The sequence below is a fragment of the Heterocephalus glaber genome, unplaced genomic scaffold, assembly GCF_053883595.1.
Source record: "Heterocephalus glaber isolate CG9 unplaced genomic scaffold, H.glaber_assembly_v1.0 deba00000738, whole genome shotgun sequence".
Taxonomy (NCBI): Eukaryota; Metazoa; Chordata; class Mammalia; order Rodentia; family Bathyergidae; genus Heterocephalus; species Heterocephalus glaber.
The window spans coordinates 10000001-10013361 of record NW_028258161.1 but is presented as its reverse complement, the minus strand read 5'-3'; the positions used below and the strand labels follow the sequence as shown (position 1 = coordinate 10013361).

At 38.1% G+C, this 13361-nt stretch overlaps 1 protein-coding gene across 6 annotated transcripts in view; it reads left to right on the top strand.

The window, feature by feature from the left end:
- Positions 1-13361, top strand: part of Cul2 (cullin 2) — a 102684-nt gene that overhangs the window by 75620 nt on the left and 13703 nt on the right. For all 6 annotated transcript variants that reach the window (XM_004861858.3, XM_013078535.3, XM_013078534.3 and 3 more), the window contains 10 exons: positions 2855-2951; positions 3051-3161; positions 4894-5056; positions 7439-7563; positions 8900-9007; positions 10453-10512; positions 11354-11482; positions 11572-11658; positions 12579-12731; positions 13092-13169. In XM_004861858.3, the coding sequence (XP_004861915.1) occupies positions 2855-2951; positions 3051-3161; positions 4894-5056; positions 7439-7563; positions 8900-9007; positions 10453-10512; positions 11354-11482; positions 11572-11658; positions 12579-12731; positions 13092-13169 (1111 nt within the window). The remainder of the gene's footprint in view (positions 1-2854; positions 2952-3050; positions 3162-4893; positions 5057-7438; positions 7564-8899; positions 9008-10452; positions 10513-11353; positions 11483-11571; positions 11659-12578; positions 12732-13091; positions 13170-13361) is intronic.

Here is a 13361-nt window from a genome sequence, read left to right as displayed (position 1 = left end):
ATTGGGTGCTTGTACCTGTACATGATGTATCTCGGTTCTTATTTTTTCCCTCATTACCTGTGCGCCCTTCACCCCCTCCACCCTTCCCTATTTACGTATATTTTGTTTCCATTTTTTTTTCTTTTCTCATAATTTTTCCCTTTTCCTTCTTCCCTTTCCCCTTCCCCTCCCACCACTACTACGCCTTTGGACCTTTTCCTATTTCAAATTATCAATTATTCATTTTAATCATTTTAATCCTTATTTACGCTTTCAGTTTCTCACACCAGAGAAAGTATTCGGTATTTACACGTGTGTCCTATCTGTTTCACTTAAGAGTATGGCCTCAATATACATCCATTTAGCTCTAAATGACTCTAGTTTCTCGTTCTTTATGGCTGAGTAGTACTCCATTTTATAAAAAAACCACATCTTCTTTATCCAGTTTCCAGTTGATGGGCACTTGGGCTGTTTCCAAGCTTTAGCTATTACAGACTGTGCTGCTATGAACATGGGTGCACATATATCACTGTGGTATGATTCTTTTGGGAAGATACCCAACAGGGGAATGGCTGGGTCAAATGGGACCTCTAGTCCTAGTTCTTTGAGGTATCTCCATACTGATTTCCACAGTGGTTGGACCAGTCTGCACTCCCACCAACAATGGAGAAGGGTTCCTTTCTCCCCACACCCCCGCCAGGATTTGTTATTGGTTGATTTCTTGATAGCAGCCATTCTTTCTGGGGTGAGGTGGAATCTCAGTGTTGTTTTCATCTGCATCTCTCGAGTGACCAGTGATGTTGAACATTTTTTCATGTATTTATTTGCTGCTTTTAATTCTTTGAGAAATTTCTGTTCATTTTGGATGCCCATTTTTGAATTGGGTCTTTGAATTTTGGGGGTCTGATTATTTTCAATTCTTTATATATTCTTGATAGTAGACCTTTGTCTGAGGTACAGGTGCTAAAAGTTTTTTCCCACATTGTAGGTTGTCTCTTAGCTCTTTTGGTGGTTTCTCTTGCAGTGCAGAAGCTTTTTAATAAGATTAGATCCCAGGGCTGGGGATTTAGCTCAGTGGTTCTGGCACCTGCCTCGTAAGCGCAAGGTCGCAAGTTCGATCCCTAGTACTAAAAAAAAAAGGTGAGATCCCAGTTGTTGATTCTTTATGCTAGCTCCCGTGCTACTGAGGATTTGTTCATAAAGTCTTTTCCTATGCCAATGTCTTCAAGAGTTCTACCTAACTTATCTTCCAGCAAGTTTAGTGTTTCTGTTTTAATATTTAGATCTTTAATCCACTTCGATCTTAGTTTAGTGCATAGTGATAGGTATGGGTCTAGTTTTAATCTTTGGCAGGTTGAAATCCAGTTTTTCCAACACCATTTATTATAGAGGCTATCTTTCCTCCAATGACGGTGTTTGGTTCCTTTGTCAAACATGAGGTGGCTGAGTATGTCTGGAGTTGTTTCTGCATCTTCTAATCTATTCCACTGATCCTGGGGTCTGTTTCTTTGCCAGTACCATGCCGTTTTGTAGTGTGTTTTGATGGCAGGTAGTGTAATGCCTCCTGCTTTGTTCTTTTTCTTAAGCTGGCTTTGGCTCTTTAGGGTTTTGTTGTTGTTGTTATTGTTCCATATAGTTTTGGAATTGTTCTATGAAGAGTGTCTTTGGTATTTTCATAGGGATTACATGGGTTCTGGAAATTGTTTTGGGTGTGGGTGGTATGGATGTGTTAACAGTATTCTCCCGGTCCATGAGATGCGATGACTTTCCACCTTCTTATGTCCTCTCTAATGTCTTCTATCAGTGTTTTGTAATTTTTATCGTAGAGATCCTTTGTCTTTCATTAAGGTTATTTCTAGGCATTTCATTTATTTCTTGTAGCTCTTGTAAAGAGGAATTGCTTTCTTGATTTCTGTTTCAGATAATTCACTTGGCATATAGCAGTGCTGCTGATTTTTATGTGTTGATTTTGTATCTTGTAACTGCTGAATTCATTTATTAGTTTTTACAGTTTTTTTGGTGGAGTCTCACCTTTTTCTATTTGTAATTTATGGCCATGTCATTAACGGTCAGACAGCTTATTTTCCAGTTTGGGTGCCCTTTATTTCATTCTCAGTCCTGCTTGCACTGCCTGGGCCTTGCAGACCTGTATTGAATAAAAGGAGTGAGAGTGGTCCTCTCATTCCACGTCAGAGAGAGAAAGCTTTTCGCTTTTCCCCATTCAATATAATGGCAGCTGTTGCCTTATAAGAAATGGCCTTTAGTATGATGAGTTAACCAAAATCCAAATCTTCTTAACTTCAAGTTTTAAAGTCTTCCTTTCGTGGGCTTGTATCTATTTTTTTTTTTTGGTACTGGGCATCGAACTTAGGACCTTGTACATATGAGGCAGGCACCGGAACCACTGAGCTAAATCTCCAGCCCCTTGGCTTGTTTCTATTTTAATTAATTAATTAATTAATTTATTTATTTATTTTTTGGTACTGGAGATTGAACTCAGGTCCTTGCGCTTCCAAGGCAGGCAGCGGAACCACTGAGCTACATCCCCAGCCACCTCTATTTTATTAATATTAAAGAAATCTTATCTTAGTATTGGCATATCTTTTATTTCATGATCAAAGCTTTTATTTATGGAATAGTTTCTATACATGTTGTACATTATGTATTTATGGAATGGTTTCTATAATGGTATACGTTAACAATGACATATTCATTCACCCATGATATGAAAAAACTTTTAGGCTTCACGCATTATTGACCTTTAAGTGCTTTATAAATTAGGAAATAAAATAAGCAGCCATACTTTGGCATGCTTTGGTAGGTTTTCATGGATTTTTCTGTTCTTGATAATAATATTTTTTATACCTTGTTTTAGTGATCGTGGTGGAGAAGACCCAAACCAGAAAGTAATCCATGGGGTTATTAACTCCTTTGTTCATGTTGAACAGTATAAGAAAAAATTTCCTTTAAAGGTAAAAAAAGAAAAATCCTTTACAAACATAATCAGACTTTGAATTTTTTAAATTACATGTTCAGTTTTTTCCTAATGGGATTTTAACTGATTTATCCAGTTTTATCAAGAAATCTTCGAGTCTCCCTTTCTGACTGAAACAGGAGAGTATTACAAACAAGAAGCTTCAAATTTGTTACAGGAATCAAACTGCTCACAGTATATGGAAAAGGTAAGAAATAGCAAGTTCCATATTTCCACCTGTTTTACACTTGGCCTTGTTTTATTTGACATAGTTTTTAGCTGACATTTTCTTTGAAGAGAGGCTCTGTGTATTTGATCCTTGGCTCGGTTCTAGTTAATGAAGGTACAGCATCTATTGGTAAAGTCACCGCTCTTGCTTAACATTTTCCCTGAGGAACAAAATGGTGCTCAGGTTTTCCTCATGGTTGGTACTTTCTGCTAAATCCCTGTTGCTTGTTTTTCTCATCCTTAAAATTAATATATATAGATATATATCTATATATATATCTATCTATATATATATCACATTATTGGCTGAAAAATAAAAAGATTTTTGTGCTTAGAAAGAGGACAAGTGAAGAAACTAGGCGTTTGGGTGTTTGTTTGTTTGTTTTTTACAAACCCTGAGTGTTTGTCTTTTAAACTGGAAGAGAAAATGGAAAATAAAATAATTCTAGGTTCTTGGATAAGTTACTTTTTTTGAGGGGTGCTGGGGACTGAACCCAAGGTCTTTGCACTAAGCTGTACTCCCAGCAGTCCCTCTTCTCACCTTCCCCCCTTGAGACAGGTTGGCACAAAAGTGTGATCCTCCTGCCTCAGCCTCCCAGAGTGCAGGGACTACAGGTATGCACCACCACACCTGACAACACGATCCTTTTAAGGGTCATTTATTATTGTACAGTATTGTTCTTTTTTTGGTTTGTTGGCTTTATTGTTATACTATTGTATTTCAGTCAAAAGCTTGTTGACCAAAATGATTTTCTTAGTTGAAATGCATGGTGAAACTTTTAAAAATCTAGACTCCCTATGGCCCACCCTTAGTTTCTGTGACTACCCTGAACTCTTGGTATTCCTGGGGTAGCACCATAGCAAAGATAGGAATATGGGATTCTCCTTAGTCTCTTTTTTAAACCTCTCTCTTCAGTCTTGAGTCTCATTTTCCTTAAAGATTTCTGACAAGGCACCTAGGGATTTCCTCATCCCAGGAATACTCAGCAGTGTCTCCAGGGGTCGAATGTAAATCCAGACATCCCAGTCACACAACTTCGTTTTCTGTGTCTGTGCATTCGGTTGTGTATGTGCCGTGCTAACAGGATTTTGATTCTCACTGCACAATACTCTTCTTGGGGTGTGTAGTAGAAATCAGTCACACTGTTTGCCTGCATCCTTATTCTTGTTAATGTTGCCCAGTGTGTCTGTAGGAGGATAAACTTTAGCAAAGGTCTTGAGTCACATATTTGAAGGTGACTAAATATATTTTGGCTCTTAAAAGTCTAATGAAATCTTTACTGTATCAGTTAATCATCATGTGCATACTGTTTTTGTTGCCATTTAATAAGGGAAACCAAGGTAATGTACTTAGATTAACATATGGAATATAATTTATTTTTTAGTTTGATAGTTAAGACCACTTGGTCTGGTTTTTAATAACCTTTACCAACTTTGCCTATTGTGTTTGTCAATATAATAGGGAGATTGATCAATGAGGATAAAAGGCAGATTGTTTAACTTTTGTTCTTGGTCATCAGACTGTAGATACTCATAAGTAATGTACAAATTTGAAATGATTGGTATTGTTGGTTTAAATTGGTTGTATAAGCATTGTTTGCCTTTGCTGTGTTTCAAAGTCATTGAAATTTGCTACCTGACTTAGTAATGTGAAAGATTTTTTCCTCATAGAGAAACTGGTAAGTTCTTGACTGTAAAAATAATTTTTGTAGGTTCTAGGTAGATTAAAAGATGAAGAAATTCGATGTCGAAAATACTTACATCCAAGTTCATATGGTAAAGTAATTCACGAATGTGAGCAACGAATGGTAGCAGACCACTTACAGTTCTTACATGCAGAATGTCATAATATCATTCGACAAGAGAAAAAAAATGGTAAGTGTTACCAAACGTACATATGAATAGAAATTTAAGTATGAACCTTTTTTAACATCATCGCTCACAAACTTTCAAGCATTTTTATAATAATCTTTACAATATTCTATACAACCTTTTGTAGATTATTATTCTATTGTTGAAAGACAACTTTGGAAAAGTGTATTTTCCAAGTATATTCTAAAGTCAAAAGAAAAATTAGGAAACGTGCTTATATATTTTCGTATCTTACAAGAGCTACTTATCTTAATATGTTAATTTCTAGAACACTATGGGAATAAAGGCAAAGTCTATGAGAAGGAATTTTAAATCAACTTTAAATATGTGGAGAGGTGTTCAGTCTAATTCAAAATAGGGGAAATACAAAATAGAAATACAATGAGATACCACTCTGACAAGTGGAAAGGTGGAATGTTTTAGAAAAATGGAGCTAGTATTAAGATTTATCAGTTAGCAATGAATAACATAAGACATGTCTGCCAGAACTACACAGAAAGCTTCGTGGTACTGTTGAAACCAACGGTGATTTATAGACCCGAGTGTTGTTCATTGATTGTCTGTGTGGACTGAGACCAGCCAAGGCAATCATGATGAGCATGATGGAGATATTAGTGGGACTTATTGTATAACTAGGAGACAAGGGAGCAAGACCGTGCAGGGATAGGCAGAGAGACAGTGCAGTGAAATAGCGCTGAGAAGCAGCCTGTGTATGTGCAAGTGGGTAGCTCCCAGAGCAGCAAGGACAGGCGGCTTCGGGAAATGCATCATGTTGAGTCCACTGAGTATCCATTTGGGAAAAAGACATAGGATCCCTACCTCAGACACCGTGTCCACATTCATGTCACTATGGGTTTTCTGTAAAGGGTGAAACAATAACACTTCTAAAGGGTAATACACGAGAGCATCTTCATAACCTGACGTAGGGAAAGATATCTTAACTATGACACAGCACAAGCTCCAAAGGAAAGATTGATCCAGCAGACTACATTAAAATGACAAACTTTGGATCATTGAAAGACCATTGAGACCACTGGTCTCAAAAGCAGTCCCAGGGTCATATTGTCTGCAGTGACTGAAGATTTATTCTAGAATATAAAATGGTCAAGAGACTTGCTTAGGCGCTGTAGAATGGAAGATAACCAAATGGCTAACAAGGATAAAATGTCTTCAGTCTCATTAGAGGGGTGTAAATTAAAAGCACTATATGATATCAATACCTGCAGTTTTTATATACAGTTAGAAAGGCTGGAAATAGAAGGTATTGGTGTGTAGAGTACCCAGGTCCCCTTGTACGCTTGGGATGAACATACAAATTGATGCTACCACTTGGAAAAACTGCCACCGACAGCTGAAGTGGAATATATATATGGCTCGGCAGACTGACCCCTCGGCGTATACCCCACCCACACATGCAGGCGTATACAAAAGCTGTGTACAGGGGTGAGCTCAGCAACACTGTGATAGCTCCAAAACTGGAAACAATGGCTCAAGTGCCCACCAACAGTAGAATGGATATAATGCAGTGTATTCAAACATTGGAATATTACATAGGAATGGAAGCGAGCAAATTAAAGCTAAATACAGCAGCATCCATAATAGCGTTGAACAGAGAAACCAGCCAACTGGGATTCTGTTTTTGTTCCTAATTGAAAACAGGCCAGATTAAAGTGTGATTTAGTCATCACAGCAGTGGCTGCCTTTGCAGAGGAGCAGGAGAAGGAGTGACCGGGAGGGGGCACGAATGTGTATTACACTTTTCTGTATGTATCCTACACTTCCATAGAAAGTTTAAAATAAAACCCACCACCCTGGGACTCGCCCTCATAATCAGTGTGGTTGACACCTCACCGCCAAGGGAGCTTCTTGCTGTTGGGTCCTTCATTTAGAAGAGTCTGCCTGCATGATTGACAAAGCAGTCTTGCTTGCTTTCAGGGGTTTACCCTACAGGTGTTTTTCCCCATATGTGAAATTATTAAGTACAACTTTATAATATGAAGAGATTGGAAAGGACCTGATTTTTCTCTCCATTTTTAAGAGATCGTAATACACTTGTATCCATTTACTGGAGTGCTGGGCACTTATAACATGTGTGGAATGCTTCCTATACTGATGTAAAACACCTCTAAGTTTAAACATGTCCTGCAGCTGCAAATGCTAAATACACTACACTGTTGTATCAAAAGGAGCCAGGGAGTGCACGTGTGTTTCCTTGAATGTGCTTCGGGAAAGACCCAAAGCAACCTCAGCATCACTTTCCTGGGGGAGGGAAGATGAGTCTGGGGTCTTCTGTCTGCATCCTCTTGTGCTTCTGCCTTTGGAACTATGTTCCCTAATAATAAAAATATAATGGGAGTTTAATAATGAAATTTCTTTTCCCCTCAGACATGGCAAATATGTATGTCTTACTCCGTGCTGTGTTGACGGGGTTATCTCATATGATTCAGGAGCTACAAAACCATATCCACGATGAGGGCCTCAAAGCAACCAGTAACCTTACTCAGGAAAATGTGAGTGCACATTCATTCTCTCTTGGTCGTCTGTGTCACAGTTTTTGTTCTGGCTTTACTGCTTTGAGAGAGAAAAGAAAATCTCTTGTCATGCCAACAAATAAAGCATCTGTTATTCATATGTTTAAACCTAGAATTTGTTGTACTCGTTTTGGAATTATGAAATTATTAGAAAACTATTGATTGAGATAGGCTGTTTCGTAGCCATAGTGATATGTGTGTTTGTTCATTGAATGTTAACTTCTCACAGAAAAATGTTTGCTGTTTCTCCGTAACTGTGTTCTTTCTAACTGGCAGATTAAAACAGCCTTCCATGTATATATATGTTTGCTATCCAAAATACCCAAGCAGTGACTTTCACACTCCTGATGCCCATCTTTCTCGAGCACTTTGCCAACAAATGAGGGGTTTTTTTGGGTTTTTTTCGGTACCGGGGATCGAACTCAGGTCCTTGTGCTTGCGCAGCAGGCAGCAAAACCACTGAGCTAAATCCCCGGCCCTAAATGACGTTTTACAAGTTGCCTTTTTTTTTTTTTAAATCAAAATGTCCCTATAGTGTGGAAGTGCCTTATTCCTCATGGTGGGTGACAGTAAGAGAGACGTAACATGAAATGTCACTTCTGTCTCTGAAGTAGTTCTGTTTGCTCTTCATCTTAATATGGTAATCTGGTGTGCACCTCGTGCTCAGGAGCACATACTAGTATATAAGACCTTGTCTCAAACAACAGAAAACAGAAAAGAGAGAAAGGAAGTGTGCTTTTGGTACATTCATCTGACAAGTCGAAGACAGTCCTGGTGTCAAGCTGATTTTAATACAGATATTTTAGGGTGTTTTGTTTTGTTTTTGAGACAGGGTCTCCCTGCATAGTCCAGGTGGGCCTTGAACTCACTATGTAGCCCAGGTAGGCCTTGAACTCGCAGTGATCCTCCTGCCTCAGTCTAGTATTACAGATGTGTGCTACTGTGCCCAGGATTGGTTTGGTGTTTAGAGACAAGGCTTTGGTATATTCCAGGCTGACCTGGAACTCACAGCAATTCTTCTGTAGACTCTGAGATTGCAGGTGTGGGCCCACCAGTTTCAGGCTTTAGCCTTATAAGACCATCTTAGACATCTTCTGAGAGGGAAAGGGAGAGAGAAAATGTGTGTGTATAAGACATCATTTTTTGGGGATAAATTTTACTGGGGTTTTTTTGGTACCAGGGATTGAGCTCAGGACCTTGCACTTGAGGCAGGGGTGGTGTCACTGCGCTAAATCCCTGGCCTTAAATTTTGCTCTTAAACAATCCTAATTTTATTCCTAATGTGTATTTTGTGCTTTGTATTTCACATTTTTAGATGCCAACACTATTTGTGGAGTCAGTTTTAGAAGTACATGGCAAATTTGTTCAGCTTATCAACACTGTTTTGAATGGTGATCAGCACTTTATGAGTGCATTGGATAAGGTAACTTCTTAATACATGTACTATTTCTCTAATTTTCTTTATTGTTGTTGGGAAATTTCAGGATTAGGCTTCTAAGTATGAGATTTCTGATATAACCTTGTGTAACTAATTTAAATGTGAGAGTCAAAATAGGAATAACATTTGTTTTAAATTTTTAACTGAACGGTTAAACTGAATGCTTGTGGAATTTCTCATCACTGTGTTTTATATAAGTGAAATTGTCAATAAGCTAGAATCTTCTGAAAATACATGCAATGTCTTAATAGTCTTTAGTATTGATTTTTTCCTTCAAATATTTAACATGAGCTTTATGAATAATTTAAAGAAAAATATACTTTATAGACTTGAGGTTTTATATTCTATGTAGGAAATTTGCTTACAAGGTTGTAAGAAATTTTAAAATGTGATGTTATTTTATCTGTGCTGAAATTTCATTAATGAGTTATAAAATATCTTATAATAGGAATGGCATATGTAATTATTAAGTTGTTAGGAATACACCTAGAGGAGTAGGACGTTATGGTTTATATCTAAAATGACCTTCCAAATCCTCATATGCTCATAGGTGGGGCTTTTGGGAGTGACTATCATGAGTGTGATAACTGGATTAGTCCACTGATTAGTTTATCACAGTTCTGGGTGTGGCTGATGGGATTTACTAAAGACAAGACCTGCGCATGCATGTCACCAATCAATGGAGTTGTAGCCTGAATGGAATAAAAAGGGAAAGGGAAGCTCATTTCTGCTGCTTCTTGCCTACCCTGCTATGGACTGTTTCTCCTTTGCCGTGCCCTGGAGCCAGCAAACTATAGATTGAAGCCTCCACAAACTGTGAGCAAAAATAAACCTTTCCTCTTTGAACTTGTGGGTGTCTAATATTCTGTCCTGGCAACAAGAAAGTAACTTAAGAGAGAGGAAATGTTTATTTTGCTTCACAGTTTGAAAAGCTTCAGCCCATGGTGCTTTGGCCCGTTGCTTTGGGGCCTGTGGCAAGCAGCACGTGCTGGTGGAAGTGTGTGGCTGAGGAAAACTGTTCAGCTCATGGTGGCCAGGGAGGTAGAGACGGGGGAGGGGCCATGGCCCCCAGTGTCCCCTTCAAGGGTGCATCACCCCTCCACCCCACCCCATCACCTAAGTTCACTCTCAGTGACACGGGGACACACCTTCTAAAGGCTCCAACACCTTCCTGTAGTGCCAGACTTTGAGCCGTGCCTTCAACACATGGCCTTTGTGGGACATCTAAGATTGAAACAGCAACAGGTGATACCTTTAGACAGACAGGCTGTATAGCACAGTGATGGCAAACCTTTTAGAGCTTTAAGTGATACAAACAGCCCACTGTGGCACATGTGCCACAGGTTCGCCACCACTGTTACAGCATATTTTGAACCACCTGTACGCTTGCCTTCTGGCTGGTGGCTAATTACTGGTCTGTTTTTACTTAGGCCCTTACATCAGTGGTAAATTACAGAGAACCCAAATCTGTTTGCAAAGCACCTGAACTGGTAAGTTTGATGATTGCTTAATCATACTCTTGTGAAAAGTCTGTATTAATTAGAAAACAAACACTGAGCTTAAAGTCAAATTAATTGGTTTTGGTAGCATTTTTCAGAATATGTTGAGAAATTATCTATATTATAATTTGACATTAGTGAAAGGAAAGCAGAAATCCAAGTATATTTTCTTAAGACATAACCAAAGGAGAACATGTACAATGTTTGGAGTTTGTTGTTGGGTTTTTGTTCTTTTGTTTTGTTTTGTTTTGTTTTGTTTTGTTTTTGATACCGGGAATGGAACTGAGGACCTTGCTCTGAGTTGAGAGGCAGGTGCGGTGCCACAGAGTTAAATCCCCAGCCCTGTTCTTTTGGTCTTTTGAGAAGGATCTCACTATGTAATTCAGACTGGCCTTGAGTGCACTGTGTAGCCCAGGCTGGACTCAAACTCATGGTGATCCTCCTGCCTCAGGCTCTCAAGTGCTGGTATTATACACGTGTGCTACTGCACCTGGCATTGGTCTGGTTTTTGGAGAAAGGGCATTGCTGTTTTCCAGGCTGGCCTTGGACTCTCATAGTGACCCTTCTAGGATTACAGCCTTGGCCACCGGGCCTGGTCAAACTTTGGGTTTCAAAGTGTGTTTTTGAGCTGTTTCTAGTATTTTTTGTAAATTATCTGTGTCATGTGTATTTAAGTCATTTACTTATGTTCATAGCTTTTAAAACATAAAGTTTAAGATGTGAAAGACTTCATTTGTTGATCTTGTTTTGTATTGTTGCCACATTGCCTTATTTGAGGCATGATTAGTCCCAAAGGGCCCTGTCTAAGATTGATTACCACTTTCTATTTGAGCTTGCTAAGTACTGTGACAACTTACTAAAGAAGTCAGCAAAAGGGATGACTGAGAATGAAGTAGAAGACAAATTGACGAGCTTTATAACTGTTTTCAAATATATTGATGATAAGGATGTTTTTCAAAAGGTAAGTTGTTAAAAGAAAACTTTCAATTTAAATTGTCAGCTTTGCTTTATTAAAAAGGAAGTAATCTTTTAAATTTTTTTTAAATGTAGTTCTATGCAAGAATGTTGGCAAAACGCTTAATTCATGGGTTATCTATGTCTATGGATTCTGAAGAAGCTATGATCAATAAACTAAAGGTATTGTAAGCCTTTGATATGATAATGTCCTAGAAATTATTCCACCAGCACATAAAGACCCTCACTGCAGCATTGTATGCAATAGCAGGAATAAACTCATCACCGGGACTGGTTAAATGTATAATGATGTACTCATACAGTTGGATATTATGTAAATATTATAGTAAGGGGCCCAGGGTCTTCACGTGTATTAGTATAGAAAGACCTCCAAGATACTCATATTGACTTTAAAACAAATAATATTATTTATACCTGATTATACCTAAAAATATTCCTGTACAGGTTTTTGGGTGCTGTTGAATTTCAGTTCATTTTACATCATTTTAGCTTATACATTTATCACTCAGTAGCTGGTATTAAAAATATATCTAAAACAAAATAGATATCTAATTGCTCTCCTTTTTAAATTAAGTATGGCTGGAGTACTGCCAGTGAGCTCTTATGTATATTTTATATGTACTATGTACTGTGTAAGCCAAAAGTTTATCTTACACATAGTAGTTAAGCATTTTACAGTGTTGAAATAAGAAATATGAATTTATAGAGAAGTTTTTGTTTTACAAGGAAATTTGGTTTCATAAATATGTATTTTCAGTCACTTCTTTACATCTAACTTTAAAAGGAAAGAAATATTTGAAAGGTTTGGTTTTTTTTTTTTTTTTTTTAAGTTTGGTTTTATTTTATTCATTTTTTGGTACTGGGGATCAAACTTGGGACCTTGTGCTTACGAGACAGGCGACGGAACCACTGAGCTAAATCCCCAGCCGTGAAAGGTTGGGTTTTAAATAATAAGACCTTAGACATAGCGTATATGCAAGGCCCTTTGACGAAAGACCTGCAGTAGCAGCACATTCTTACTGATGATCAGGATGGTTTGTTATTTTTTTTAAGTCATGCATCTTTAAAACTTTCATTTACAGCAAGCCTGTGGTTATGAGTTTACCAGCAAGCTACATCGCATGTACACAGATATGAGCGTCAGTGCTGATCTCAACAATAAGTTCAACAATTTTATCAGAAACCAAGACACAGTAATAGATTTGGGAATTAGTTTTCAAATATATGTTCTACAGGTATGAATATGTGCTTGCTTTTTTTTAATTTTTGGTACTGGGGATCAAACTTGGGACTTTGTGCTTGTGAGGCAGGTGGTGGCACCACTGAGCTAAATCCCCAGCCCTGAATATGTGCTTTCTTATTGGTATTTACTAATCGTTCCAATACTCTGGTATATAGGATTGATTGCCAATTGATTACGTAGGTTGCAATTATGTATTTTGGATTCCCGAGTTGTTGCATTGATTTGGAAAGACATGCCATGATAGTAATGCTATGGGTTTTATAAACATTTCATAGGGGGAAAAACAGGTGTTTTAGTTCCTTAAAACCTGATTTGTTGCTCTGTGTAACTTCACTTTCCTTCTTCCCTCTAGGCTGGTGCATGGCCTCTCACTCAGGCCCCTTCGTCTACGTTCGCAATTCCCCAGGAATTAGAAAAAAGTGTACAGATGGTGAGTGTGCAGGAAAGGGTATATTAGCAGACCAAAAGAACTGTAATGGTAACTGTTGCTTGGTGCTGGAGATGAAATCCAAGTGTCTTTTCTGTGCTCTACCAGTGAGCTGTATCCTCAGCACCAGTTATTATTTTATATCATTTTGAATATTTATCCTATCATAGGGGTTCACATGATAAAGATTTCTCA